Below are 26,877 nucleotides of genomic sequence, written 5' to 3'. Positions count from 1 at the left end.
GCTGTCCCCCTGAAACTATCACAACATTGCTAATCAGTGATGTTGCTATTTAGTCCCTCAGTTACGTCTGACTCTGCAACCCCATGGGCTGAGGCCCACCAGGCTCCTCTGTCCATGGGATTCTCCAGGCAAGGATACCAGAGTGGATTGCCATTTCCTTCTCCAGGGGATCTTCCTGACCCAGGGATCACACCTGTGTCTCCTGCATTGGCAGGTGGATTCTTTCCCACTGGCCATCAGGGAAGCCCTATTAACCAGCTATTGTTGTTTTTCAGTTACTAAATTGTATCCAACTCTTTTTGACCCCATGGACTGCTGCATGCCAGGTTCCTTTGTCCTTCAGTATTTCCTGGGGTTTGGTCAAATTCACGTCCATTGAGTCAGTGATGCTATCTAACCATTTCATCCTCTGCCTCCCCCTTCTCCTTTTGCCTTCAATCTTTCCCAGCACCAGGGTCTTTTCCAATGAATCAGCTCTTTGAAACAGGTTGACAAAGTATTGGAGCTACAGCTTCAGTATCAGTCCTTCCAGTGAGTATTCAGGGTTGATATCCTTTAGGATTGACTGGTTTGATCTCCTTGCAGTTCAAGAGACTTTCAAGAGTCCTCCAGCACCACAGTTCAAAAGCATCAATTCTTCAGCACTGTCTTCTTCATGGTCCAACTCCCATCCGTACGTGACTACTGCAAAAGCCATAGCTTTGACTGTACCTTTGTCGGCAAAGTACTGTCTCTGCTTTTTAACACACTGTCTAGGTTTGTCATAGCTTTACTTCCAAGGAGCAAGCATCCTTTAGTTTCGTGGCTGCAGTCACTGTCTGTAGTAATTTTGGAACCCAAGAAAAGAAAAAACTGTCACTGTTTCCACTTTTTCCCCTTTGATTTGCCATGAAGTGATGGGACCAGATGCCATGACACTCCACTACAAAATAAAAAAGTATTTAAGAATGTGATATTTAGCTAAAGAAAGCCAGAAAAAAAGGAAGTAAACCTACAGTTTCTGAAATTATATTATTTTTCATTTTACCTTAGTTTTTCCAATGCCAATATCTCTGTTTAGAAATTAAAGTCACGCACTGCAAAAGTGCATCCAAATCCAGAAAACTCATTTCCCTGTCACTAATCAAATAGGTTTATGAGCAGAAGACACATTAAAAATATTATTCTGGATGATCTGCCAAGATGGTAGGAGCTAAATTTCAGTCTCTTTAAAAATACAGAATAGGAAAGGTCAAGAGTGAGTGCTTTAAAAATTCTATTTTCTGCTCCACTGCTGATTTAATAGACAGATTTTCAATGTGCACGTCACGGCTGCTTTCCAGTTGCAAATATTCAGGGAGGAGGCTTGACCCTGCAGGCAGCCCTTCGGTTCAACCCGGGTTCCCCGAGTCTCCAGCAGGAAGAACAGCTATGACCTGACCAGCAGGAGGTGCGGTCCACACTTCATCAAGCGCTCAGGCAGGATTTGAAGGCAGGGCACGGTCCAGTGTGGTTTTCTCCCTCGGCTGATGACACAGCTCTAGAGCAGATACTATCACCCGGGAGCAGGCTGTCTCCACCGCAGAACCCAGTCCTGCTTGTCTAGATGTTTCCATAGTAACAAGACTCCGGAGGGAGCAGACACCCTACACGGGCAGGTTCTCTCTAATATCTGAGGGTGGTGGGAGACTAGATGTCCTGCTGGCCTTGGGATGACTGAGGGGAAGCATCTCAGTGATGGGCCCGAGATCCAGGCCCCTTGGATCTTCCTCTGCCTGGTCGGGAGTGAGAGCCGGCAGCTTGCTCCGCTTAACAGAACAAAATGCCTCTGTGTGAAAACTTTCTTTTTTTTCCCCCAAAGTTGAAGCAAAGGTTGAAAAACATACAGGGCTACGGGCCAGGAGACCCTTCTCCTGCAGAAGCACACACACTTACCATGGTTTCCTATGAAGGATGCTTCTGGGGGTCAGTCATGGATTGTCCACACTTGCTAGTGACTGTTGTTTTCTGTTGAAAAGGCCTGATCACGGGCAGGCGGCTGGCGGGCAGGCCGAGGTGGGGCTTTGCCCATTGCAAGTGGGGCAGGTCCCTGACCTCTGAGGGACAAATTGGGAGAGGTGCCCGGGGCGGGGCTGACTGCCCGTGTTGGGCCTTGTCTTGTCAGTTGCCCCCCACCCTCAGGCCCTCCAGAGTCCATGTGACTTCACAACTGGGGGAGCAGACGGGTGTAAATGGACAGACAGCATCTCAGCATCCCCAGGAACACAAGGTGACCTCACCATGGGCGCAGTGACTGCCTGTACGCCCTAACCCCGGAAACCTCACAGGGAAGTTTTCTATGAAGAACTGTCCCCAAACTTTAAATGGGATTGCTACTCCAAAATCACAAGGGTTACCTCCTTTCCTCCCTGGCGGCTCAGACGGTAAAGAATCTGCCTGCAGTGCAGGAGACCCAGGTTCCATCCCTGGGTCGGGAAGATCCCCTGGAGAAGGGAATGGCTACCCACTGCAGTACTCTTGCCTGGAGAATCCCATGGACGGAGGAGCCTGGTGGGCCGCAGTCCACGGGGTCGCAGAGTCAGACAGGACTGAGCGACTTCACTTTCACCTCCTTTCTGGTTTTGCTGCATTTTTATTAACGACGGTTCTAAGAATCTGTAACGACTGCTGTGGGCTTGGGCTTTAGGAACCATAAAGCAAACCCCACTGAGTTGGGAGCTGAGGTGTTCAGGCCGCCTGGGGTGACGGCTGGGTGGAGACTGGTCAACACTGGCCTGCCCCCCCCCCAGCCTCACCCCCACTGAGCTGCAGGCTCAGGGGAGTCGGTGGAGAGCAGGGCCCCGCGGAGGCCACCCAGGGCTCTGTTCCCCCCAGGGGGCCAGGGGCAGCAGCCCCAGGGCTCTGTTCCCTCCAGGGCCTTCCACCCTCCGGGACCACTTCCCCAGGTAAAGACAGAGCCAGCGCCTAGTTAGCTGCTAACTCCGAGGCCATCAGACGGAGCAGAGCACATCAGGGAATGTCCCTGGCGTCCCTAGTCCTCCACCGGAGCCAGGCCGGGGGTCTCTGGAAGGAAATCCAGAGCCTGCTCACCAGCTGCCTCGAACTGCAGGACCCGGGTGATGGGGTAAATAAACAGTGTCAGCTGTTTCAATGGTTAATTTACTGTAGGCACACAAAACTAGCAAGAAAAGATGAAAAATAAAATGAAACACACTGGATTACAATTTAAACTATCCAGGTGGACATTTAATAATACTAATTTACTTATAAAACCACGCCAATCAAGAGACGGCCTTCTGTGAATGCTGAGGGTATAGTGGGGTCAGAGTTCACTTCTTCAGCCACCGTTTTTTCCCTTTTCTTTTCGTTTTTGTCACCTGAACACTCACAGTTTAGGGTGAGATAGTCTCTGAGTAGCAATCAATGCCAATTTGTTAGGGAAAAAATATTTCTTTAGAAAAAATAATATTCTTAAAAATAACATAAAGAATGAAAAACGAGGGCTTCCCTGGTGGCTGAGGGGCGAAGAATCTGCCTGCAGGAGACACGGGTTCGATCCTCGGTCCAGGAGGAACCCACAGGCCAGGAAGCAGCTAAGCCCGTGTATCACAACTACTGAGCCTGTGCTCTGGGGCCCGGGAACCACAAGTACTGAAGTCCATGTGCCTAGAGCCTGCACTGCAACCCCCAACAAATGAACACAAAAAAACCCAGAGTTTTGAAAAAAAGAAAAATATGCAGGGTCTAGATTCCTCTCAAGCTGGAATCAAGATTGCCAAGAGAAATATCAACAACCTTAGATATGCAGATGATACCACTCAGTGGCAGAAAGTGAAGAGGAACTAAAGAGCCTCTTGATGAAGGTGAAAGAGGAGAGGGAAAAAGCTGGTGTAAAAGTCAACATTCAAAAAAGCGAAGATTATGGCATCCATTCCCATCACTTCAAGGCAAAGAGATGGGGAAAGTGTGGAAACAGTGTCAGAGTTCATTTTCTTGGGCTCCAAAATCAATGCTGATGGTCACTGCAGCCACGAAATTAAAAGACACTTGCTCCTTGGAAGAAAAGCTATGACAAACCTAGACAGTGTATTAAAAAGCAGACACATCACTTTGCCAACAAAGATCTGTATAATTATTATGGTCTTTCTAGCAGTCATGTACAGATGAGAGAGTTGGACCATAAAGTCAGCTGAGTGCTGAAGAATTGACGCTTTTGAACTGTGGTGTTGGAGAAGACTCTTGAGAGTCCCTTGGACTGCAAGGAAACCAAAACAGTCAATCCTAAAGGAAATCAACCCTGAATATTCACTGGAAGGACAGACGCTGAAGCTTCAATACCTTTGGCCACCTGATGCAAAAAGCTGACTCACTGGAAAAGACCCTGATGCTGGGAACGATTGAGGGCAGGAGGAGAAGGGGGCAACAGAGGATGAGATGGTTGGATGGCATCACTGACTCAATGGACATGGGTTTGAGCAAACTCCAGGAGAAGGTGAAGGACAGAAAAGCCTGGCGTGCTGCAGTCCATGGGGTCGCAAAGAGTCAGACACGACTTAGCAACTGCACAACAACAAAGACTCATCTCCCGATGGCAGAAGGTGGTCACCGTGCTCACCTCCTCTTCCTCCCAAGTCACCCCTGAAATGGATCACAAGGGGGACAGGCGGAGGCTGCCTGGAGAGCGGAGCTCTGACCTGAAGGCAGCGTGAACGGGGGAGCAGCGGTGACGCCCGGAGTCTGAGCTGTGGGTGTCCAGGGCAGGCTGGGCTCCTGGGCTGCGGGCCGCATGCCCCTCCCGAGGCCGGTGCACACTGGACAGCCCGGTCTGGTGCCCAGCGTGTCCCGGGCGAGGCTGTGCCCTCTGAGAACCGCTGGTCTGGGGACCAGCCGGCCAGGCGTCCCCTCTCCCATGCCCCAGGGCACAGCCCCCGGCAGGTGCGAGGTAGCATCAGCCTTCCCGGCTGGAGAGGCAGAGCCCCCCTGGGAGGGCTGGATCCAGGCACAGGCAGGGAGCCCTGGTCCTTAAGTCGGGCACAAAAGCCCAGAGTCCTTCGTAAAAACAAGAGGATGCTGCCATTTTCATAAAATGAACTGAAGCATCCCTTACCACCACCCTTACTGGTAATTCTGTCTCTGTCGACATCGTCAGCAGCACTTTCTCTGTGCTGAACAAACTTTGCCTAAAACTGAACTGAAGCATCCCTCACCCCCACTCTTCACTGGTCATTCTGTCTGTCTACATCGTTAGAACCCCGCTCCTGTGCTGAACACGCTGACTGCAACACCGTGACGGCTCTGTGATTCATGAAAACAATCCGAGCATGTGAGGGCAGAAACGTCATGCTATGAAAGTATGGCTTCCTTAAAACCCTCTTTAGAGGCAAGAAAAGGAACTTCCTGCTTGTTCCACGATCAAAACAAGCACGCTGAATTTCTCTGAGAAAGCGTCGGGCGAGTGAAGGAAATGCAAGCGGGAGGTGTTATTAGCTGGACGGCTCTTCCTTTCCAAAGTCCCCTGAATTCCTAGAGCGTTCCTCAGGGAGGCTTGTGCGGCATGGTTGGCCTTCATCAGGCAGGTTGACCAGATTCTGGGTCACGGCTCTCGGCACCATGGCTCCCCACGAGAGGACGTGCTCCTGGAGAGGAACGGGGCGCGCTCCGGGTGGACAGGGGGAGTTACCCACCGTCACACATGTCACCGGGCCGCATCACATGACCCTCCACCACAGCCACCACCAGCACCGCCCAGCTGGCATATTTTTGTCAAAGGATTTTTAGGGTCACTAGAAAATATCCAAGAAAGAATCTGACCAAACTGGCAAATATTTGCTTCTATTTTTTTTGGTGGTGATTGGATAAGGAGGGAATTACTATGATCTTGTTGTTATTCAATAAACAAGTCTTGTCTGACTCTTTGCGACCCCATGGACTGCAGCATACCAGGCCTCCCTGTCCATCACCAACTCCTGGAGTTTACTCAAACTCATGTCCATTGAGTCGGTGATGCCATCCAACCATCTCATCCTCTATCGTCCCCTTCTCCTCCTGCGCTCAATCTTTCCCAGCATCGGGGCTTTTCCAATGAGCCAGCTCTTTGCATCAGGCGGCCAAAGTATTGAAGCTTCAGCTTCAGCATCGGTCTGATGCTTTTGAATACCGTCTATTTTACAAGTTACCCTTTCCACACGTTTTCCCCACTTAACTCCCGGAGAGAAGGGCGCGGGCAGTAAAACCGCCTCCGTTCAAGGCCGCAGATGTGGAGAGACGTCTTCCCCAGAGCGGACCGCAGCCCTAGGAGCCCTCTGTCTGGGGCCCTGCGGTTCGCGGCGGGGCCGCAGCGCCCTCTAGTGGCACCATGCCGCTCCTTCCAGGCCAGGCACAGAGCCCCTTGCATGCTTCTACAGGAAATTTGTGAGTTACGCTGTCTCATCCCATGTGAAAAACCAAGGCGACCAAGCATTCCTGGGCGGGGGGATTACAGCCTCAGGCGTCACCTCCAGGCTGCTTCTGAGCTCCGAACGAAAAGCTGGAGCCTCCCTAGGAGTCCTGGGGCCAAGTCCAGTAAGAACGCTGGCCAGGCGTATGTGGGGTGGGATGGGGGGGGGGGGGGGGGGGGGGGGGGAGGGAGGTTCAAGAGGGAGGGGACATGTGTACCTATGGCTGATCCACTGGTTCATACGTCATTCATTCATGATGTATGGCAGAAACCATCACAGTATTGTAGAGTAACTGTCCTCTAATTAAAAATAAAAATTAAAAAAAAAAAGATCGCTGTCCCGCCCCTCGGGCTCCTGCACATGGCTCCAGGCACAGACTGCCGGGTGCCTGCTCCCGGCATGGGGTGGCAAGCACCCCTCCAGCCGAGAGCCCCACCCCACTCCAAGTTCAAATGTTTACCTGCATTTTTGCGTGCATCCATTTTTTTTTTTAAGTGATAAAACTCTATAGCCGTGTTCTGCCCAGGGACCAGAAACAATCAGTTTACCAAGTTTAAAACTGTTTCGCCCTCCAGGGGGATGCGGCACGAGGGGCCCGCTCAGGTGTGTGTGTTATCAGGAGTGACGCCAGCCTCCGGTGGGCAGAGGGGCAGCCACGTCAGCGCCACCTACCCCCCACCAGCTGAGAGCGCATGGGACTGTGATGGTCAGAACACGACCTGAGCCGTGGTGGTCCAGTCGTTCAGCCGCATCCGACTCTTTGTGACCCTGTGGACTATACAGCCCGCCAGGCTCCTCTGTCCATGGGACTCTCCAGGCAAGGATACTGGAGTGGGTAGCCTTTCCCTTTTCCATGGGATCTTCTTTAACCAGAGATGGAAGCTGAGTCTCCTGCATTGGCAGGCGGGTTCTTTACTGTGAAAGTTGCTCAGTCGTGTCCAACTCTTTGTGACCCTATTGACTACACAGTCCATGGAATTCTCCAGGCCGGAATACTGGAGTGGGTAGCCTTTCCCGCCTCCAGGGGATCTTCCCAACCCAGGTCTCCAGCATTGCAGACAGATTCTTTACCAGCTAAGCCACAAGGGGAGCCCAAGAATACTGGGGTAGGTAGCCTACCCCTTCTCCAGGGGATCTTCCCGATCCAGGAATTGAACCGGGGTCTCCTGCATTGCAGGCGGATTCTACCAACTAAGCCACCAGGGAAGCCCTCTTTACTGTGAGCCATATGACGAAGCATGTGACACCAGGCAAGTTTGCCCCCACACTGTGTCCCCAGACCTGCCCTCTCCCCCGTACCCCCTCTTACTCTGCAACCCTCCAGGCTCAGCACGTCCCCACAAGTGGCAGAATCCACCCACCCTGCCGCTCCTCCGGGACGGCAGACCTCATGGCCTCCAGCAGCTCAGGGCCGCTGCCTGCCCTCCCGCTCCCCTGACTTGGGCCAGAGCGCAGGTGCCAACGTGCTTCTCAGTCACCCCCTCCTGACCCGCCTGGCGTCTCCTCCTCCGCCCCCTCCCAGGCGTCTTCAAATCACAGGAGGCGCTGAGGGAGGGAAGGGACTTGTCCTAGGCAACCACTCGCTTAAACACCCTCGGAGCTCTGTCCCCCTTCTGACGTCTGCCTCAGCTCGTCCCAGCTCGACTCCTGCCTCTACAGGCTCCCAGCCACCTCCACGGGGATGTCTGCATCCCAGCACACACCCAGGATTCGTGGCTCCTATCACCAACCCAGAGCCCCTGTCCCCAACTCAAAACTGTGGGACCCCCAACTCCTTTCTGTCCCTCGCCAAACTCAGCACTGATTTCACCCCCAAGATCCATGTGACATCTGCCCCCCTCCCTGCTGGTGGTCTGCGCCCACCAGTGCCAACCCCCCGCCCCGTCACACCTGCTCAAACCTCCCTCAGAGTGTGACCGAGCCCAGGGCTGCCCAGATCCCAGGGAGGGGCGGGCACCCATGTTCCTGAACAATGGGCATCACATAGAGCACTGCTGACGCACGGCGGGCCCTGCCCCTCTCAGAGCCAGCACACCTGTCCACCAGGACCATCCCAGGGCCCCTCCTCTCAGGGCCTAACTCACCAGTGACCTCCTCGGGGGAACCCTCCTGGGCGGGCTACCCTGCTCCAAGCCCCCGTGTGCCTCTCACTGCAGGTAACCAAAGATGACACAGGTCTTTGAGAACCTGGCCGCTTTCTTCACCAGCTCCGCCCAGCCAGGCTCTGGCACAGACCACGCGCTCCGGAGACAGAGGGAGAAAGAAGGAACACACAGACAAAAAGCATCCAAAGGGCGAGCAGAGGTTTCTTTTTATAAATCTCCGTCTGTTATAATTCCTTTAAAAACAGGGGGAAGGAATAACAAAATAGTTGTCAGAGGTAATTTTTAAGGGGAGCATCTCTAGGTAAACGGAGACATCCAACACTGAGCACCAGGCAGCGCTGGCGCGGGGTCTCCCGTCCCCGAAAGCCTTGGAGGACGCGCAGCGGGCACATCCCAGCGTCCGTGCCCGCGTCCGCAGAGGAGGCTCCCGGGCGGCGGCTCCGTCTTTGGTCAGCACCCGGGGCTCACTTCATCTTTGGCTGGAGCAGAAGGCGGGCAAGGGTCACTGTACTCATCAGGACACTCATGTGCATGGCTTACTTTCACTTTTTATTATAAAAAAACACATACAAGAGTTTTAAGAAATGATGACTAGCGGACAAATCAGGACCAGGGCGAGTTATTAAACCCATTTTTCTCTGTACAAATACTAAAATTCCGAAAAGTGGAATATCATCAAATGTGAGACACATTGTTGGCTGTCCGTATATACAGGGCACACGGGGGGCCTGCCTGCGCTGGGCGGGGTGCAGACCCCGGGAGCCTGGACTCTCTCTCTCCTCCCGGGCCGAGCGGCGGGAGAGGCGCGCCCCGGTCTCTACCCTGAGCAGCGGCGGCCGCGCCTGCGGGGGGACGAGCGGCCCCTGCCGGCGAGGACGCTGGCAGAACCTTCGGCCTCCACTCCAGCCGCGCTTCCTCCAGGTCAGTCACTTGGGCACAAGGTCCAAAACTGGCTCAGGAACCAAATAATGGTTTTATATTAATTTCATTACAAAATGCCACTCAGTTTCAAAAAGCGACCAAAAAAAAAAAAAAAAAAAAAACCACTTTCTGCAGCAAAAAAGGGCTAGGTTCAAGTTTCTGTTGTTTGACCAAGACACAAACACTCCAGTCCGAACGTCCGTGCTCACCACAGCCGGAAGGGAGGCGAGCGCGGTTCGGGGCCCGCCCCGGTCTCTCGGCCTCGGCCCAGGGGGCGCCTCCTGGAGGCCGGCTGCCCGGCGGCCCCGAGACGCGTGAAGGCACTTCGGCGGCGCAGGCGCTCAGCCTCGCCCCTCCGCGCACAGCGCGCCCACCTCGTCCAGGGCACCGAGCACCGCGGCGGGGACGCTGCGCGCCGTCTCCCTGCGCCAGGCCTCCAGGATCTTGGAGATCTCTGCCGGGTTGCTGGGGCTCAGGTCGCACAGGGCGTACACAGCGGCCAGCTGGACCCCCCACGGGATATCTGAAAAGCATTTCCACAACTGTCATCACACGAGAAAAGCTCTGCTATTCACAATCTTAATGTTAATCTAGTGAATCACTATTCATATACTTTCTGTCAGCAATGAAAACTAATAATAAAAACAAAACCGACAATGAAAAAATAGCTCATTAAGTCCTTCTACAAAGGAAAAAACAAAACACAGCCCAGTCTCGACAGGCCCCTGGTGATGCCGGCACCCCGGGGACGGCGTGCGGAGCGGAGGGCGCACGGGGAGTGCCGGCCCTCCCGGACCACAGTCAAGCTCTCCAGCGGCAGTTCTGGAAGGACCACATCCCGCACTTAAGGTTCAAGAGAATGTGGATCCCAAAGCATCCGTCAAATAAACGACTCCATTAACCCACTGCAAGTATTTACACATGGACTTTGGAAAGGAAAAACATGAAATGAGAGCAAATGAGAATCTGCTTTTTAGTATGAAAGTGTTAAGTCACTCAGTCATGTCCAACTCTTCGCAACTCCATGGACTGTAGCACGCCAGGCTCCTCTGTCCCTGGGATTCTCTAGGCAAGAATACTGGAGTGGGTTGCCATTCTCTTCTCCAGGGCATCTTCCTGACCCAGGGATCAAACCTGGACCTCCTGCTTTGCCTGCACGCTCTTTACTGTCTGAATCACCAGCGAAGCCCAATATAGTACAACAAATACACTCTTACACGCGAGAGCACAGCGCATGATCACAGACATGGCATTTAACTGCAGACTAGAGCCAGGTTAGAGATTATGGTATGTACGAGCTCTCATCCAGCTCGAGTTTATTCAGGAGTTATTTAATTCAAGTTTAATTTAGTTCAATTTAGTCGCTAAGTCGTGTCTGACTCCTGTGACCCCATGGACTGTAGCCTGCCAGGCTCCTCTGTCCATGGGATTCTCCAGGCAAGAACACTGGAGTGGGTTGCCATTTCCTTCTCTAATTTTAGTTAAATTCACTTAAATTATTTAGTTTAAAAAATTTAGGAGTCATTTCTTTAAACCTTATTATTAACTATACACTGTTAGTGATGCAGCTCAACAAGGCAAACAAGTGTTTAAAAACGAACGTCTCAAACCCCACAGGCTCAGAAGGTGATGCTGTAGGTAGTGCTGCGCCAGCTTTAGAGTTACTTTCCCGTTTGGCTCCACGGTCATCAGAGACGGGAACACAAGACTAAAACAAAAAGCCTAACAAAGGAGTCACACGGGTGTAAACGCCACGGTGACGAGCAGGAGCGCGTGCGGAGCCGCGGCTCTGGCCTCGGGCCTAGCTGTGAGCTGGCCGCACCACCCAGCTCGGGGTCTCTCCTGGGGCGTCAGCTTCCTAAGCATAACACGGTCAGTGCCACCCGGGAGGGCCGTCCTGGGGCCCGATGCTGCACTGGGGGGGCAGGCCCGGGTGAGTCCCCATCGACCCTCCTCCTGCCAGGAAACGTCTGGGCTGGCGGCTCTGGGGACAGTCCATCAGCCACTCTCCAGCACCTCTAAGATGACAACACATCGTCCAGACGGGAAGGGAACACGGTCCAGACGGGAAGGGAACACGGTCCAGACGGGAAGGGAACACTGTCATGGGCATTATCTCAGCAGCTATGCTAAGACCAAAGAGAAAGAAGTTCTCAGTAGCTCAACCTGCCAAGCCTCACCCTGAAAGAGGGGGACAACCTAGAGGTTAAGCTCATCTGGGATGTAAACTGTGTAAACGCATTACCCCTTGATGGCGTAGCATTCAAATAAAAACGACAGACTCACGCTTCAAAGGGTCACTTTCTGAGTTTTAAGCTCTTCCCACTAAAGAATAAGACTATAAAATTACATGCTTTGCGGTATGCAAATTAAAGAACATGGGTAGCGTGAAGACTGGCTCAGAGGTTTCCAGTCTCCAAGTTCTCCCGGGTACTATGTATGGACACCAGGCGGCAGTGGAGCCGCTGCTTCACACGTGTGACCCCCCCTTGTCATCAGCACACACCTTCGGCCAGGCACGTGGGGGCAGCGGGGGTCACAGGGCGGCGTGAAGCCAGTGCCGACGGCTGCTGAGACAGAATGCCAGCACCAGGTCGGGAGAGTCCCTTCCTTCTTAGGGGTTTGCTGCCCAAGGGCATGAGTGGTGACCAGGCAAACTACAGGAAGCCCACACAGGTTCCAATGCCGGTGCTGAGAACACGGGCGGAGTGCGGCCTCGTCGAAATCACGCCCGAACGGCGGGAGACACGCAGAGTACGGCACACAGTTAAGAACGCAAGAGAGACTGGATGAGAGGAACGCAAATGATCTGAAAGTAAGTATGATAAACAGAAGCTGTACCTTCATCCTGGGCGTGCTGGATAAACATACCAATCACCGTACTGATGTTCTTCACTGCAGACGGGAACCCTTCCTTCAAACCCAATTGACCTAAACGACCTAGAGGGAAACAAATACAAAATGTAAACAACCTTGGGTTAAATGCTAACTTTTCCTAAGAGTTTAAAACCTACGTGTTCTTTTGTTCGACATTATGTGTGCTGAGCTTCAGGGTCTGAAACCGGGCTGCCGCTGCCGCTGTTTAGTCGCTCAGTCGTGTCTGACCCTTTGTGACCCCGTGGACTGCAGCCCGCCAGGCCCCTCTGTCCGTGGGCTTCTCCAGGCAAGGGTACTGGAGTGGGTTGCCATGCCCTTCTCCAGGGGATCTTCCCGACCCAGGGATGGAACCTGGCTCTCCTACATTGCAGGCAAGGTCTTTACCACTGAGCCCCCAGAAAGCCCAGTGTCAAAGAAGTACACCCAGAGTTACTTCCACAGGCTGTTAAAATACTCCTTTCATCAACTACAGATCTGTGTGAGACCGGATTCTCTCCAAATACCTCAACCAGAACAACGCACAGCCGAAAGGGAACGTAGAGCAGCCACGGGAAACCAGACAGTAAAGAGGCTTGCAACAAGATACGGTTCCATTCTATTTTTGTTTTGAAACAGCTGTTTTTCATTAAAAATGCCATTTACAATGACTAGTATCATTTAATTAATTTCAAATGAACAGCCAGGTTGTTTTAAAGTACGCGTTTTAATTTCTATTACGGTCAATGACACACAATACCTGGGCTGACAAAAGCTCTCTGGGAGTCTCACCAGGACAACGCTCCCCGCCGAGCGGCTGCTCACCTGGGGGCACCCACCTGCTCCAGAGCAGGACCCCCCCTCCCCAGGGCCAGGCCGCGTGGTCTGCCCCCCTTACTTGGGAGGGGGTCCCCGAGGCCCCTTCCCGCGCTCTTGTGACCATGCTACCCTGCACAGGCACCGCTGTGTCCACACACTTTCTCAGCCCACAGGCGGCCCACAGGTCTGTGCACGAACCAGCCCACCTGCCCTGCGGGTGGAGACACGCGGGGCGGGGCGCTACGGCAGCTTCATCACTTTGCATCCCCGGCCGGGGCTCGCTCAGTGCTGGCCACATGCACCCTGAACGCTGCGACAGACACAGCCCTCCAGGAAGTTCCTTCTACCAGGGACTCCCCGGATAATGCCTAACCCGGGAGGAAACCAGGAACATCTGGATCATCTCCCAGGCAGTCTTTCACTGAGGCTGAAAAGTAACGTAGTTCAGAGATGAGAAAGGTCAAGGCACTGTCACTCTTAAACACCTCCTTGCATTAGATCAACGTGCTAAGCGCCTGTCCGCAGCCCTGCCCTGGAGACCACCTCTGAGGAGCGTCCGGTGGGCAGTTCGCACAGCTGTGGGGCCCTGTGGCTGTGCTCCCAGCAAACACATGGGCTAGCCTGGTGGCTCAGTGGGGAAGAACCCGCCTGCCAATGCAGGAAACGCAGGCTCAACCCTTGGGTTGGGAAGATTTCCAGGAGAACAGAATGGCAACCCACTCCAGTATTCTGGGATTCCAGAAATCCCATGGACAGAGGTGCCTGGTAGGCTGCAGTCCATGGGGTCACAAAGAGTCTGACCCTACTGAGCGACTACATCATCACCACCAGGTAACACCTGACTGTATTATACTGGATCCTTTTCTTTCAATTAAAAATGCTTAATGAATTGGGTTTTAGAAGCTATCTACCAGAGTAAATCAGAGATACAATAAAAGGAACTCATGAGTCTGAGATATATGGTCTAGGACTTAACACTTATACATATGATGACTTGACAAAGACAATGGACAAATCTGTTAAAGAGATTTTCCGTGGGGGGAAGAAAAGTCCCTCCACAGAAGGAATGTGGGTGAGTCCAAGGCAGTTTGGCCACCATGAAATTCAAGTAAGAGACATGGAGGTGATCTCAGATCAAAGGCAACACTCTCCACACTCAGGGAGGCCTGGGGAGAGCTGAGGGTCATAGGGAACGTGGCCCGTCTACAGGGCAGGGCGCAGAGCTGCACAGGCACCCAGGGCTCTCTGTCACAGTTTTATACGCAGGTGTGTTAAGGAAAGGATGCATTCATTAAGACAATTCCACAGAAAAGCTGAACGACATGGCAAGACCCTGAACAGAAATCAAGCAGGCCTGGCTCCTGCAGCCTACGCACAACCCTGGCGGGAGGGACAGTGCCGGCCAGCTCGGGGCTCCGCTGACCCCGGCCGGGCCACCTCAGAACTCTCTGGGGGCAGCAAGTGCTATCACGTGGCTTTATACGCTTCTGCATCCAGCAGAGGCTGACTTCCGGCCCCGCTCTGCTCCCTTCTGACCCAGGGCCTCAGACGGGCTCACCTCTCCCCACACCCCAGCTCTGCCAGACTCTTCACTCCTCCAGAGCGATCCAAACACTCCACACGAGGCCCTGTGCTCCACCAGCGTTCAGGCAGGCTAATAATCAGGCGTGCCCACGGCGTGCGCCCACAGCGGTGTTCACACCCCAGCCCAGCACCAGACGGCCCTGGATCGCGCTGCTTTATCTCCCAAGGAGCAGAAACCCCACTGGGATTTACACATTTGGAGTTAAGAATACAGATGACTGCTGTCTTTTATGAACACATGCTGTGGGACTTCATTTATTATTATGAAGTCATACTGACCAACCTAATTATTCACTAAATTCTTTAGTAAATGTCAGCTTCAGAAACTTAAGATGCTTTTCCAACATTTTCTTCTTAGAAACGGCTCAAACTCCACCTGAGATGAGTACGCGGGAAGGACAGCCCCTGGCCCACCCTAGAGCTCGCGCAGGATCCCGCCCCGTCCTCAGACTGGGCCTCACCGGGACCCACCCCCAGCCCACCCTCCTAAGCAAGCCGCTAAGCAAGGCGGGGCGGGGGCGGTGGGGGGGGTGCCTTTCAGTGCCAACAGACACCGCGTGAAGCTCGCCGAGGCTCTCCTGGAACGACCCGGTGGCCCCCTGCCCTCTGCACACCAGCCTTTCCAGGCATGTAAGCTCCACCCGCCCTGGTCCTCCTGTGACCAGGCAGCGTTCGCTAGGTAGGCCAGTCTCTGCTATCTTCCAAAGGACACTTGCTTCCTAATTAGCCTTTCTTTGAACTACATTTAAGTAAATGTAGTTACATTATCGTTTTATTATACAGTACTGTTAACTACATATTAATTATACATTATTAATTACTCCTATGGGCTTCCCTGGTGCTCAGATGGTAAAGAATCCACCTGCAATGCAGGAGACCTGGGCTTGATCCCTGGGTCAGGCAGATCCCTTGGAGGAGGGCACTGCAAACCCACCCCAGTATTCCTGCCTGGAGAATCCCCATGGACAGAGGAGCTGGGCTGGCTACAGTCCATGGGGTCACAGAGTCAGACACGAATTATTCCTATGAGATATACAACTGTATTATATGTCACTCTTAATTATCTAAATATACACATATTACTCTAAATAATATATCATCAAATCTTACAAACTATTTTCTCAAAGTGTTAGTTGCTCAGTCGTGCCCAACTCTTTGTGACCCCAAGGACTATAGTCCGCCAGGCTCCTCTATGAATGGAATTCTCCAGGCACAGAGAATTCTCAAGAGGTACAAACCTTCCTTCTTGAATCCAGAAGAGAAGCCGCTGCTGAAACCAGGGTTTCCAGACACACTCATGCCATCCCCTGACAGCTAGAAATGCAGCTACGGGCCCTTCCGTGTCCTGGCGGCCCCGCCTGGGACACTGATCTTGGGGCGCAGGAGAGCCGTGCCCTACGAAGCCATCTCCACTCCCACACCGCCACGCTTTCTTGTTCTATACTTAACTCCAAGTATATGTTGGGTTATCTCCAGTGAAAATTAGTAGATGTCCACTTTGAAACCAGGCTGTTGTCAGGACTCAGCTTATATATTTATTTACAATGTTCCTATGTTAGCAGGTGAATGTGCATAGTGCATGTTAGCAGACAGAGTAACAAAATCAGTCAGAGGTATTATATTTCTTACTGTGATCTACTTATAAGACTGATTTACATGACTTAAAAATTCTTAAACCTCATTTCAAATGGTATTGTCTTTGAATTTTAATTAAATGCCAAAGATACAGAGGATGAGACACGTTAGACTCTTTTTGACCCCATGGACTGCAGCATGCCAGGCTTCCCTGTCCTTCACCATCTCCCAGAACTTGTTCAAACTCATGTCCATTGAACTGGTGATGCCATCCAGCCATTTCCTCCTCTGTCATCCCCTTCTCCTCCCGCCTTCAATCTTTCCCAGCATCAGGGTCTTTTCCAGTGAGTCAGTTCTTAGTATCAGGTGGCCAAAGTATTGGAGCTTCAGCTTCAGCATCAGTCCTTCCAAAGAATATTCAGGACTGATTTCCTTTAGGATGGACTGGTTGGATCTCCTTGCAGTCCAAGGGACTCTCAAGAGTCTTCTCCAACACCACAGTTCAAAAGCATCAATTCTTTACACTCAGCCTTCTTTATGGTCCAACTCTCACATCCATACATGACAACTGGGAAAATCATAGCTCTGACTAGATAGATCTTTGTCGGCAATGTAATGTCTCTGCTTTTTAATATGCTGTCTAGGTTGGTCATAGCTTTTCTTCCAAGGAGCAAGAGTCTTTTAATTTCATGGCTGCAATCCCATCTGCAGTGACTTTGGTGCCCAAGAAAATAAATCTGTCATTGTTTCCACTGTTTCTCCATCTATTTGCCATGAAGTGATGGGACTGGATGCCATGATCTTAGTTTTATTTAATATTTTAAGCCAGCTTTTTCCCTCTCCTCTTTCACCTTCATCAAGAGGCTCTTTAGCTCCTCTTCACTTTCTGCCATAGGTTGGTGTCATCTGCGTTATCTGAGGTTACTGATATTTCTCCCTGCAATCTTGATTCCAGCTTGTGCTTCCTCCAGCCGAGCATTTCTCATGATGTACTCTGCATATAAGTTAAATAAGCAGGGTGACAATATACAGCCTTGAAACATACTTCTTTCCCGATTTGGAACCAGTCCATTGTTCCATGTCCAGTTGTAACTGTTGCTTCTTGACCTGCATACAGATTTCTCAGGAGGCAGGTTAAGGCTGTTTGGTATTCCCATCTCTTTAAGAATTTTCCAGTTTGTTGTAATCCACACAGTCAAAGGCTTTAGCGTAGTCAATGAAGCAGTAGTAGATGTTTTTCTGGAATTCTCTTGCTTTTTCTATGATCCAATGGATGCTGGCAATTTGATCCCTGGTTCTTCTATCTTTTCTAAATCCAGCCTGACCATCAAGAAATTATCGATTCATGTACTGTTGAAGCCTAGCTTGGAGAATTTTGAGCATTATTCTGCTTGCGTGTGAAATGAGTGCAACTGTGTGGCAGTTTGTACATTCTTTTTGGCACTGCCTTTCTTTGGGATTGTAATGAAAACTGACCTTTTCCAGTCCTGTAGCCACTGGTGAGTTTCCCAAATTTCCTGGCATATTGAGTGCAGCACATTCACAGCATCATCTTTGAGGATTTGCAATAGCTCAGCTGGAGTTCCACCACCTCCACTAGCGTGTTCACAGTGATGTTTCCTAAGGCCCGCTGACGTCACACTCCAGGACGTCTGTGCAGTCGTGACAACTGCCTCCAATGGCCAAACGGGCCCTGACATGGCAATGGGCTGAACCCAGTTTTGTCTGCTCCCAGGAGATGAAGACATGGCAGAGAATCAGCTCATAGCAAAGACAGCCTTCTAATAATGAATAGGTTTCATCACTGATAGTGAAATAACACAGGGAATGGAGAGCAGGTTGTCAGAGATGTGGCAAAAAAGGAAAAAAATTAGTCAAAGTAAAAACTAAAGACTTGTAAGGTGCAAAGGGAGCAGCAGAACTAAAGGGTCACTGAGGTCCTTTTTAGACCTGAGATTAAAAACAATTTTGTTTCTTTAAAATATTTTTAAGCAATGATTTTAATTTCTGTATATTCAGTTTATATTGTAGAAACAAAACTAGTTCCAATTATGGAAGTACATAGCTATCCTTACTGAGCAAGTACAAAAAAAAAGGGGGGGGTGAAAGTAGGGAAGATAAACTTATTTTATAAATCAAATTAGACTATAACTTACAGCAATTTATGTATTCTGGTATGTATATGTAGATATGTGTATGTGTCTGTATATTAAAATTAGTATCTGAGAATCAAGAGTTCAATTATAAATAAAATGTGCTAACAAGAAAAATCCTGGCTGGCTGACAAAGTTGAATAAACGTTAACGCATAAAGAGCATATGAGTAAACAATGGAAACCAATCTGCTGCCACAGTGCCTGCTCTAACGGCTGCGAGGCCAGCGCTACAGTGAGGCTTCAGGCAGCATTTATCACTACTCCACACTGACTCTCCCACCAACACGCATCAATAACAGGAACAAGTTCAGTACAAGAGACAACTCACCGATGAGCCTCAGTACTGATGCGATGATGATATCAGGAGTGTAGGCGATGTTCGGATGTCCTTTTCTGTACTTTATCCACTTATCCATTACAGGCCACAGCTCCTTGCTGCAAAATAACAATGACAAATATAGACATGTATGTATGTGTATGAAAGTGTGCACGCCCACCATGGCTCAAACATCATGAACCTGTCTTAAAAATAGTGCATAAGTGACAATCAGTGAAGAAGAGGAAGATGTAGCATTTCTGGCTAACAACAGAACAAACACTGAAAATTCAGGATCTCAGTGCTCACAGTGGCTTTAAAAAGTCTGCAAACACCCGTGCTGGCATCTTTATTTTATTTAAACCCTTTTTACAAGACAAAGTACCCAGTATCGTCCCCAAGCTGCAGAACTGGAAGTAGCAGAGTCTGGATTCTCACGTGGACCATCTAGACATCAGGAACGCCTGTGTTCCAGATGCCTCATTTCCCAGGGAGAAGCAAGGACAGGCTGTTATTTCATAAAAAGAACTAAACCAGAGGGAATGAACCACACTTCACAGGGATTAAAGAAACTTTCTACTGACTAAAAACAGTGGCAATTCCTCTTTGCTTCTCTTTCCAAAAAGGTATTAACTTCTTACATAGTATTTATAACATTAGAAAAGTTTAATACAGACAAACAAAAGGAAAATGTAAATTAAAAGCACCCCAAATTACACAGTCAGATAACTATCATTCTTTTAATTTGGGGCTTTTCCTGCCACACACGTCTATGCCTGCATTTATGTAAAAAACACGGACAGAGTGACCAGAGGAATCAGGGTCTCAAGCAGCTTAGGCAGAGATCCTGCTGTTCGCCACTCTGTCCACTCCACTAGTGCGGGGACCCTGGACAGAGCACCTCCACTGGCACCGTCCATGGTGGTCTCACCTGTCACTGGGGAGAAGGGCCCTGCCCCCAGCTCCCAGGAACAGGGGACACAGGATAGCCACTCGCTTGTTACACAGCATGAAACAGACAGTCCTGGCACTTTCTTAGTAACAGACTACAGAACACTTTCATCTCCACACACACAAATCTATGTAGTACGGCTCTTAATTCTAAAGTAGCTGTACCTCATTATATAGACGTCCCAGAATTCAACTATCTATTGCTTAACATTTAGATGTATCATCTTTTCCCAGTGTTAAGGGAAAACATGAACAAGTTTCCACAGGATATCAAGATACATACTATCAATCCTTTGGGGACTCCTTTTCAATGTCATAAGCCCCTTTAAACCAGCCTTTCTCAGTCAGGGTTGTAAGAAAATTAAGGTTCTACTTAACCACAGACAATTATAAATACTTGACTATTTTTCCATTCTCCAAAGATGCTGCATAGTTGATACACAGAGAAGTTAGTTCACTACACAAAACAGATGCCTGAGCGTCTCAGACCCCGTCCTCTCCCGAAACCCCAGTGAGAAGAGCCGCCAGTGCAGAATCCTGAACGGCCCTGCTCCTGCGGCCTTCCCACAGTGTCCGCACGTTCAGACAGTGATCGCCGCATTCCATCCACACGTACTCGCTGAGCGCCTCGCTCGAGCAGGCACAGGTCTCCACATGCCGGGGAGGCCAGGGAACCAAAGGCCCCCCGCTCATGAGATTCATTTCCCATCGGGAAAGAGACAGTAATAAGTGAAGACAATGAAAACTAATGAAAGGTACTGTAAAAAAATAAAGTGGGGGGATGTCACAGCGACACTGGCATTTTACGAGCAGTTTTATTAACTCGCATCCAAATCAAAATGTGCGTTGTAAACGGTTCGGCTGCCTTAAAAGCAAAAATTATTCAAACCACAATTCGGCAATCGCTGAACGGACTACTTGACAATTTAAATAACCCAGCCTGAGTCAACAGAGCAGCCAGTACCTGATGATGTTGTCGTGCGTCCAAACCCACTTCTGGTGGCAGCACAGCAGGTCGATGGCGCATACATACTCCCAAGTGCTATCACTCAGATCTTCCCCAAACCTGGCACTGGGCTGAAATTCTGTTTTTGGACATAACTGTATGGTCAAAAGCAGCTTAGAAACCATGAAGCCAACATCTACAGGCGCATTCTAGCAAATAAAGGAAAAAAAAAAAAGGGAATTTAGAGTTTCAAATGTAAAGTATCTTCTATGGGTGATCTTAAAGCACATAATGAGCATCAGATCAATCATCACGTAACTTTAAAAGACACCCTTTGAAAGCTGGATTTTGAAGAGGGAACTGTGTTTATCTAGGCATAACAGCTGTCCTAAATGATTATACAATAGCAGCAGAGAGGCCAGATAAAAAGCTCCAGGCACAATGCAGAAGCCAGCCAGGCTAGAAAAGACTCCCCAATCCACGTAGGAATGCAAAGTTTCATTAACTCAAATCAGAGAACTAAAGTTACAAATAAAAAAATATTTAAAAAATTCTTTAATAAACTCATTCGGCCACCTTTCTGACCATATGTATCAACCTGCTTTTCCCAGAAATTCAAAAAACTGAAGGAGACTGTACTAGTCTTTCGTCTAGCTCCTTGTATAGCTGAGCACGCCGTCTGCGTGTTTTTCCACACTCTTGAGTGTAGAGAGTTCCAGAAGGCCTTCTCACAGCCGGCAGGGACCCAGCCATACCGCGGTTTGTCCTTTCACCTACTGAAAAGACACGTGGCTCACTTACGGCTTTAGGCTACAGTTAATAACGCTGCTCTGGGCATTCCTGCAGAAGCCTTTTTGTGGACATAAACTTGGATTCCCTTGGGTTCATACCCAGCAGTGGATTTATAATGTTCTTCTCTTTCTTCAGTTATTTTTTACTGGGTTTTGTGATTTAAACTGAACAAGAAGCTTTCAATCTCTGATGCCTGAAGAAGACTGGAATTAGCTGGTTCTTTAAAAATAAGATTTAATGTTCGGGTGACATCTATACGCCCTTCTTGTATACAAAGTTTTCAATCACCTTTTCAGCCTTTTGTAACTGAAAACTGGTTTACTGCAGCGTCCGACCCTGAAGCCAACTCTGACGTGTGTGTCTGCTGAGAGAGCAGCCGGGCCCAGAGCTGCCTGTGCAGCGCAGGGGGCAGTCTCCTCCTTCCCACCCTCGTCTCTACTCACGCCTCCTCTCGTCCTGAAAGCTTGAACATTCTTTGCTTTTCTCTTTTACAGTAATCTGAACTGTTTCATTAGCATTTTTTAAAGGCAGTGTTTTCTTTTTTTTCGTTTTCAACTTTATTACTGTTACCTTTTAAATCACATTCTTTCTTTCCTAAATTCCTTCTCAAATTTTTAATTTTCAAGATGGTTATTAAAGAACTTTGTTTCTGTGTTTAATACTGAAGACATTTAAACTATCGCAATGAGTGTGAGTCTTCCAAAAACGAGAGGTCTCTGGTAATGAAGGGTTGCTGATACTGCAATTTTACTTTGAGTTTCCATTTGTTCACAGATTGTCCAGGGACTGTGCATCTCAATCCCTGGGGAATTTTTATATAATTTTTAAACTATTTATGTCTAATTTTACTAAATCATTACCAGACAATTTTGAGTGTAGAATATTTACTTTTTAAAACTTAAAGTTCTTGTGTGGCCAAATTTACGACTGCTTTTGCAAATGTCACAGACGTGAAAAATACAGTCTTCATTCAACTTTACTTTTTGTATTGTTGATTTCTACTGTCTCTTTACTTATTTTTTAGTATCACATCTGTTGACTTCTGTAAAATAGAATATGGAAGTCTTAGACTATAAAGGTATTTTTCCCCCCAGGTATTTCTCTCTCTTTTTAACAGCTTTGAGTTTATATTTTTATTTGATATGATACAGATAAAATACACTTAACTAATTTCTCCCTTCTTCGTTAATCATGGCTTTTACCACCCTGTCCTATCTAGCTTCAGCCTGAATGGGCTGGAGGAGGAGACCCCAGTGCACACGCCGGAGGATTCAGCAGGGGAGGGAGCACCTGGTCGGCAGGTGACCATGGACGGAGGGCAGAATGCAGGCTGGATGCAGGAGGGCTCTGCTTGCGGCCAAGTGACTACAATCAGAGGGGCCCTCACACAACACACTCGGGACTGTCGGGGTGGGCTGACGGAGGGCTGACTACAGACCTGCTGTTTAATACTTCCCTAACTCTTTATCCACCAAGCCCTTTCCTTTTCGTTTTATAAGAAAATTAAAGTCTAACTGACATCAGAAAGAACTAAAAAGGAAAGCACAATGGCACATAAACATTGACTACAGGCAGGAGCCACAATTTTTTTTTTAAAAGGACAGTAATACAGTCCTAACAAAGAGCAGAACAAAGTGAAAATCAACCTGTCACTGACTTCAGTGCCTCACTATCAATTCAGAACCCAGAGATTCTCATTAGAGAAGATCTATGAAAAGAACACCAATCTACACATTATATTAGCACATCAGTCACTAAAGAAAATAAAGTAATAAAAGAAAGCACACAATACTCCAAAAAACTACAAATTCCATCAACTGAGAAGAGGAACACAGATTACACTCAGAAAAATCATCAAAGGAAGGAGTTGGGATCTCAATTTTCTCACCTAAGTACCACGTGTAGAAGCAGAGGTTTGCATCTTCTTGGGGCCCTTACTTATGTAAGCGTGGGTATGGATTTCACCAGCGGCAAATTAGTACGCAAAACAAACTCTGCCCAATAAACCAGGCACAGAGGTCCACACCTTCTCCCCAAGTGTCTCATGCATACTTAATGCACAAAATGCACAAGCTTAGACTAAAATGGTATTCTGAAGGATCTAACATGAAGAATAGCTCTAAAATGCTCATGAATCAACACAAAACCAAATAGAACATCTACATAAGGTCTATGTGTGTGGTATTGCACAAAATAAAAAGAAACCTCACCTTCTCCCAATTGAGGAAGGCGCGCAAGCAGTTCAGAACTTCTCCCTTGGCGCGCTGCCTGGCAACCAGCTGCATCGCCTTGTTGATCACGGACTGAGAGAGAAACACATCACGCCACATGTTTGCAATGAACAAGGTCAGCTTCTCAGACTCTGGGAAATCTATGAGAAAGAAAACAGGGTAACAAACCTTCAGGTCTGATTAAGTGAGTAAACTACAAAGCGAGAACATATTTAACCAATGCCCCCCCCACCCCGTGCCGCCCACACCTGAAGAGGCAGCCCTGTGAGGCCGCAGCCTTAGCCGCTTCCAATCCACTTCTGTCCCTCCCTCCCGGCCCTCCTGTCCTCTCCCCCAGCCTCCCGTCCTCTCCCTCAGCCTCCAGCCAACTTTTCCCTTCGGCAGTTTCTTTAATCAAATTTGAAACACAGCATGAGTATACGCCACTGTAGAGAAGAGCAATAGACTCTAAAACAAGCGGAGAAGGCAGACTGCCTGTCCCAAGAGCCCGCACCCAGAACCCTGCCACTAGATGAGCGTCCTGTCAGGCCACCCCCTTGACGATCACAGCCTCGCTGTGGCAAAGGTGCAGGGCCCAGGACGGACGGGTCACACTGCGGACCACAGACAGACCACGCTCCACTGGGGAGAGGAAGGCGGCCCGTCCCAGTATTCTCACCATCAGAGTCCCACAGCCAGCACGGAAAAGCAAAAAGACATGCCGCCGGAAGATGGCTGCCCTGGGTCGGAAGGTGTCCAATATGCTACTGGGGAAAAGTGAAGGGCCATTACTGATAGCTCCAGAAAGGATGAAGAGGCTGGGCTAGCAGAAACGGCACTCAGCTGTGGAAGTGTCTGGTGGTGAAAGGAAAGCTCAATGCTGTAAAGAACGATATTGCATAGGAACCTGGAGTGTTACGTCCATGAATCAAAGTAAATTGGACATGTTCAATAGGAGATGGCAAGACTGAACATGGACATCTTAGGAATCAGTGAACAAAAATGGACCAGAATGGGCAAATTCAACTCAGGTGACCATGATACCTACCACTGTGGGCAAGAATCCCTTAGAAGAAATGGAGTAGCTCTCAGAGCCAACAAGAGTCCGAAATGCAGTACTTAGGTGCAATCTCAAAAACTACAGAACGACCTCGGTTCATTTCTAAAGCAAACCATTCAACATCACAGTAATCCAAGTCTACGCCCCAACCACTAATGCCAAAGAAACTGAAGTTGAACGATTCTATGATGACCTACAAGACCTTCTAGAACTAACACCAAAGAAGATGTCCTTTCCATCATAGGGGACTGGAATGAAAAAGTAGGAAGTCAAGAGATACCTGGAGCAACAGGATAGTTTGGCCTTGGAGTACAGAATGAAGGAGCACAAACATTAAGAGAATTTTGCCAAGAGAAAGCACTGGTCAGAGAAAACACCCTCTTCCAACAACATAAGAGGTGACTCTACACATGGACATCACCAGATGGTCAATACCAAAATCAGATTGATTATACTGCAGCCGAAGATGGAGAAACTCTATATGGTCAGTAAAAACAAGACCTGAAGATGACTGTGGCTCAGATCATCAGCTCTATATTGCAAAATTCAGGCTCAAATTGAAGAGAGCAGGGAAAACCAGTAGGCCATTCAGGTATGATCTAAATCAAATCCTTTATGATTATACAGTGGAAGTGACAAACAGATGCAAGAGATGAGATCTGGTAGACAACACTGCCTGAAGAACTACAGAAGGCAGTTTGTAACACTGTACAGGAGGCGGTGACCAAAACCATCCCAAAGAAAAAGAAACGCAAGAAGGCAAAGGGGTTGTCTGAGGAAGCTTTACAAACAGCTGAGTAAAGAGGAGAAGAGAAAGGCAAAGGAGAAAAGGGAAAAATATACTCAACTGAATACAGAGCTCCAGAGAATAGCAAGGAGAGATAAGGAGGTCATCTTTAATGAACAATGCAAAGAAGCAAAGGAAAACAACAGAATGGGAAAGACTAGAGATCTTTTCAAGAAAATTAGAGATACCAACATTTCATGTAAGGATGGGCACGATAAAGAACAGAAACAGTAAGGACCTCACAGAAGCAAAAGAGATTAAGACAAGGTGGACAGAATACGCAGAAGAACTCTACAAAAAGATCTTAATGACCTGGATAACCATGATGGTGTGGTCACTGACCTAGAACCAGACATCCTGGAGCATGAAGTCAAGTGGGCCTTAGGAAGCATTACTACTAACAAAGCTAGTGGAGGTGATGGAATTCCAACTGAACTATTTCAAATCCTAAAAAATGATGTGTTGCACTCCATATGTCAGCCAATTTGGAAAACTCAGCAGTGGCCACAGAACTAGACAAGGTCAGCTTTCATTCCAATCCCAAAGAAGGGCAATGCCAAACAATGGTCAAACTACCACACAATTGTGCTCATTTAGCAGGCTAGCAAGATTACTCTCAAAATCCTTCAAGCTAGGCTTTACAACCAGTCTAAACAAGTGAATTCAAAAGGAAATCAGTCCTGAATATTCATTGGAAGGATTGATGCTGAAGCTGAAACTCCAATAATTTGGCCACCTGATGCAAAGAACTGACTCACTGGAAAAAGACCCTGATGCTGGGAAAGATTGAAGGCAGGAGGAGAAGGGGACAAGAGAGGATGAGACGGTTGGCTGGAATCACGGACTCGATGGACATGAGTTTGAGCAAGCTCAAGAGTTGGTGAGGGACAGGGAAGCCTGGCATGCTGCAGTTCATGAGGTGGGAAAGAGTCAGACATGACTGAGTGACTGAACTGAAGTGAACTGAATGGTGAACTTCCAGATGTACAAGCTGGGTTGAGAAAAGGCAGAGGAAACACAAATCAAATTGTCTACATTCACTGGATTTTAGAGAAACAGAATTCCAGAAAAACATCTACTTCTGCTTCACTGACTACACTAAAGCCATTGACTATGTGGATTCCAACAAACTGGAAAATTCTTAGAGAGATGGGAATATCAGTCCACTTTATCTGCCTCCTGAAAAATATGTTATGTGGGTCAAGAAGCAACAATTAGAACCTTACATGAACAATGGACTGGTTCACAATTGGGAAAGGGGTAGGAGAAGGCTGTATAGTGTCACCATGATTATTTAACCTCTATGTGGAGTACATCATGCAGAATGCCCGTCTGGATTAATCACAGTATGGAATCAACACTGCCAGGAGACATATCAACAACCTCA

At 48.9% G+C, this 26,877-nt stretch overlaps 1 protein-coding gene across 2 annotated transcripts in view; it reads right to left on the bottom strand.

Moving 5' to 3' along the window:
• Positions 1-8,704: 8,704 nt before the first annotated feature.
• The window catches only part of ICE1 (interactor of little elongation complex ELL subunit 1), a 59,839-nt gene continuing 41,666 nt past the window's right edge, over positions 8,705-26,877 (bottom strand). Inside the window, exons 15-20 of one of the 2 annotated variants that reach the window (XM_043488600.1) lie at positions 23,644-23,804; positions 20,660-20,850; positions 18,757-18,863; positions 12,284-12,382; positions 9,817-9,965; positions 8,705-9,000 (exon numbers count right to left, since the gene is read on the bottom strand). In XM_043488600.1, coding sequence (XP_043344535.1) covers positions 8,986-9,000; positions 9,817-9,965; positions 12,284-12,382; positions 18,757-18,863; positions 20,660-20,850; positions 23,644-23,804 — 722 coding nt within the window. In that variant the 3' untranslated portion in view covers positions 8,705-8,985. Of the gene's footprint in view, positions 9,966-12,283; positions 12,383-18,756; positions 18,864-20,659; positions 20,851-23,643; positions 23,805-26,877 lie in introns of both variants that reach the window. The other variant, XM_043488599.1, reaches the window with a different exon arrangement.

Source organism: Cervus canadensis, chromosome 16, assembly GCF_019320065.1.
Source record: "Cervus canadensis isolate Bull #8, Minnesota chromosome 16, ASM1932006v1, whole genome shotgun sequence".
Taxonomy (NCBI): Eukaryota; Metazoa; Chordata; class Mammalia; order Artiodactyla; family Cervidae; genus Cervus; species Cervus canadensis.
The sequence above is the reverse complement of the archived record's forward strand: the minus strand, read 5'-3'. Positions and strand labels throughout refer to the sequence as shown.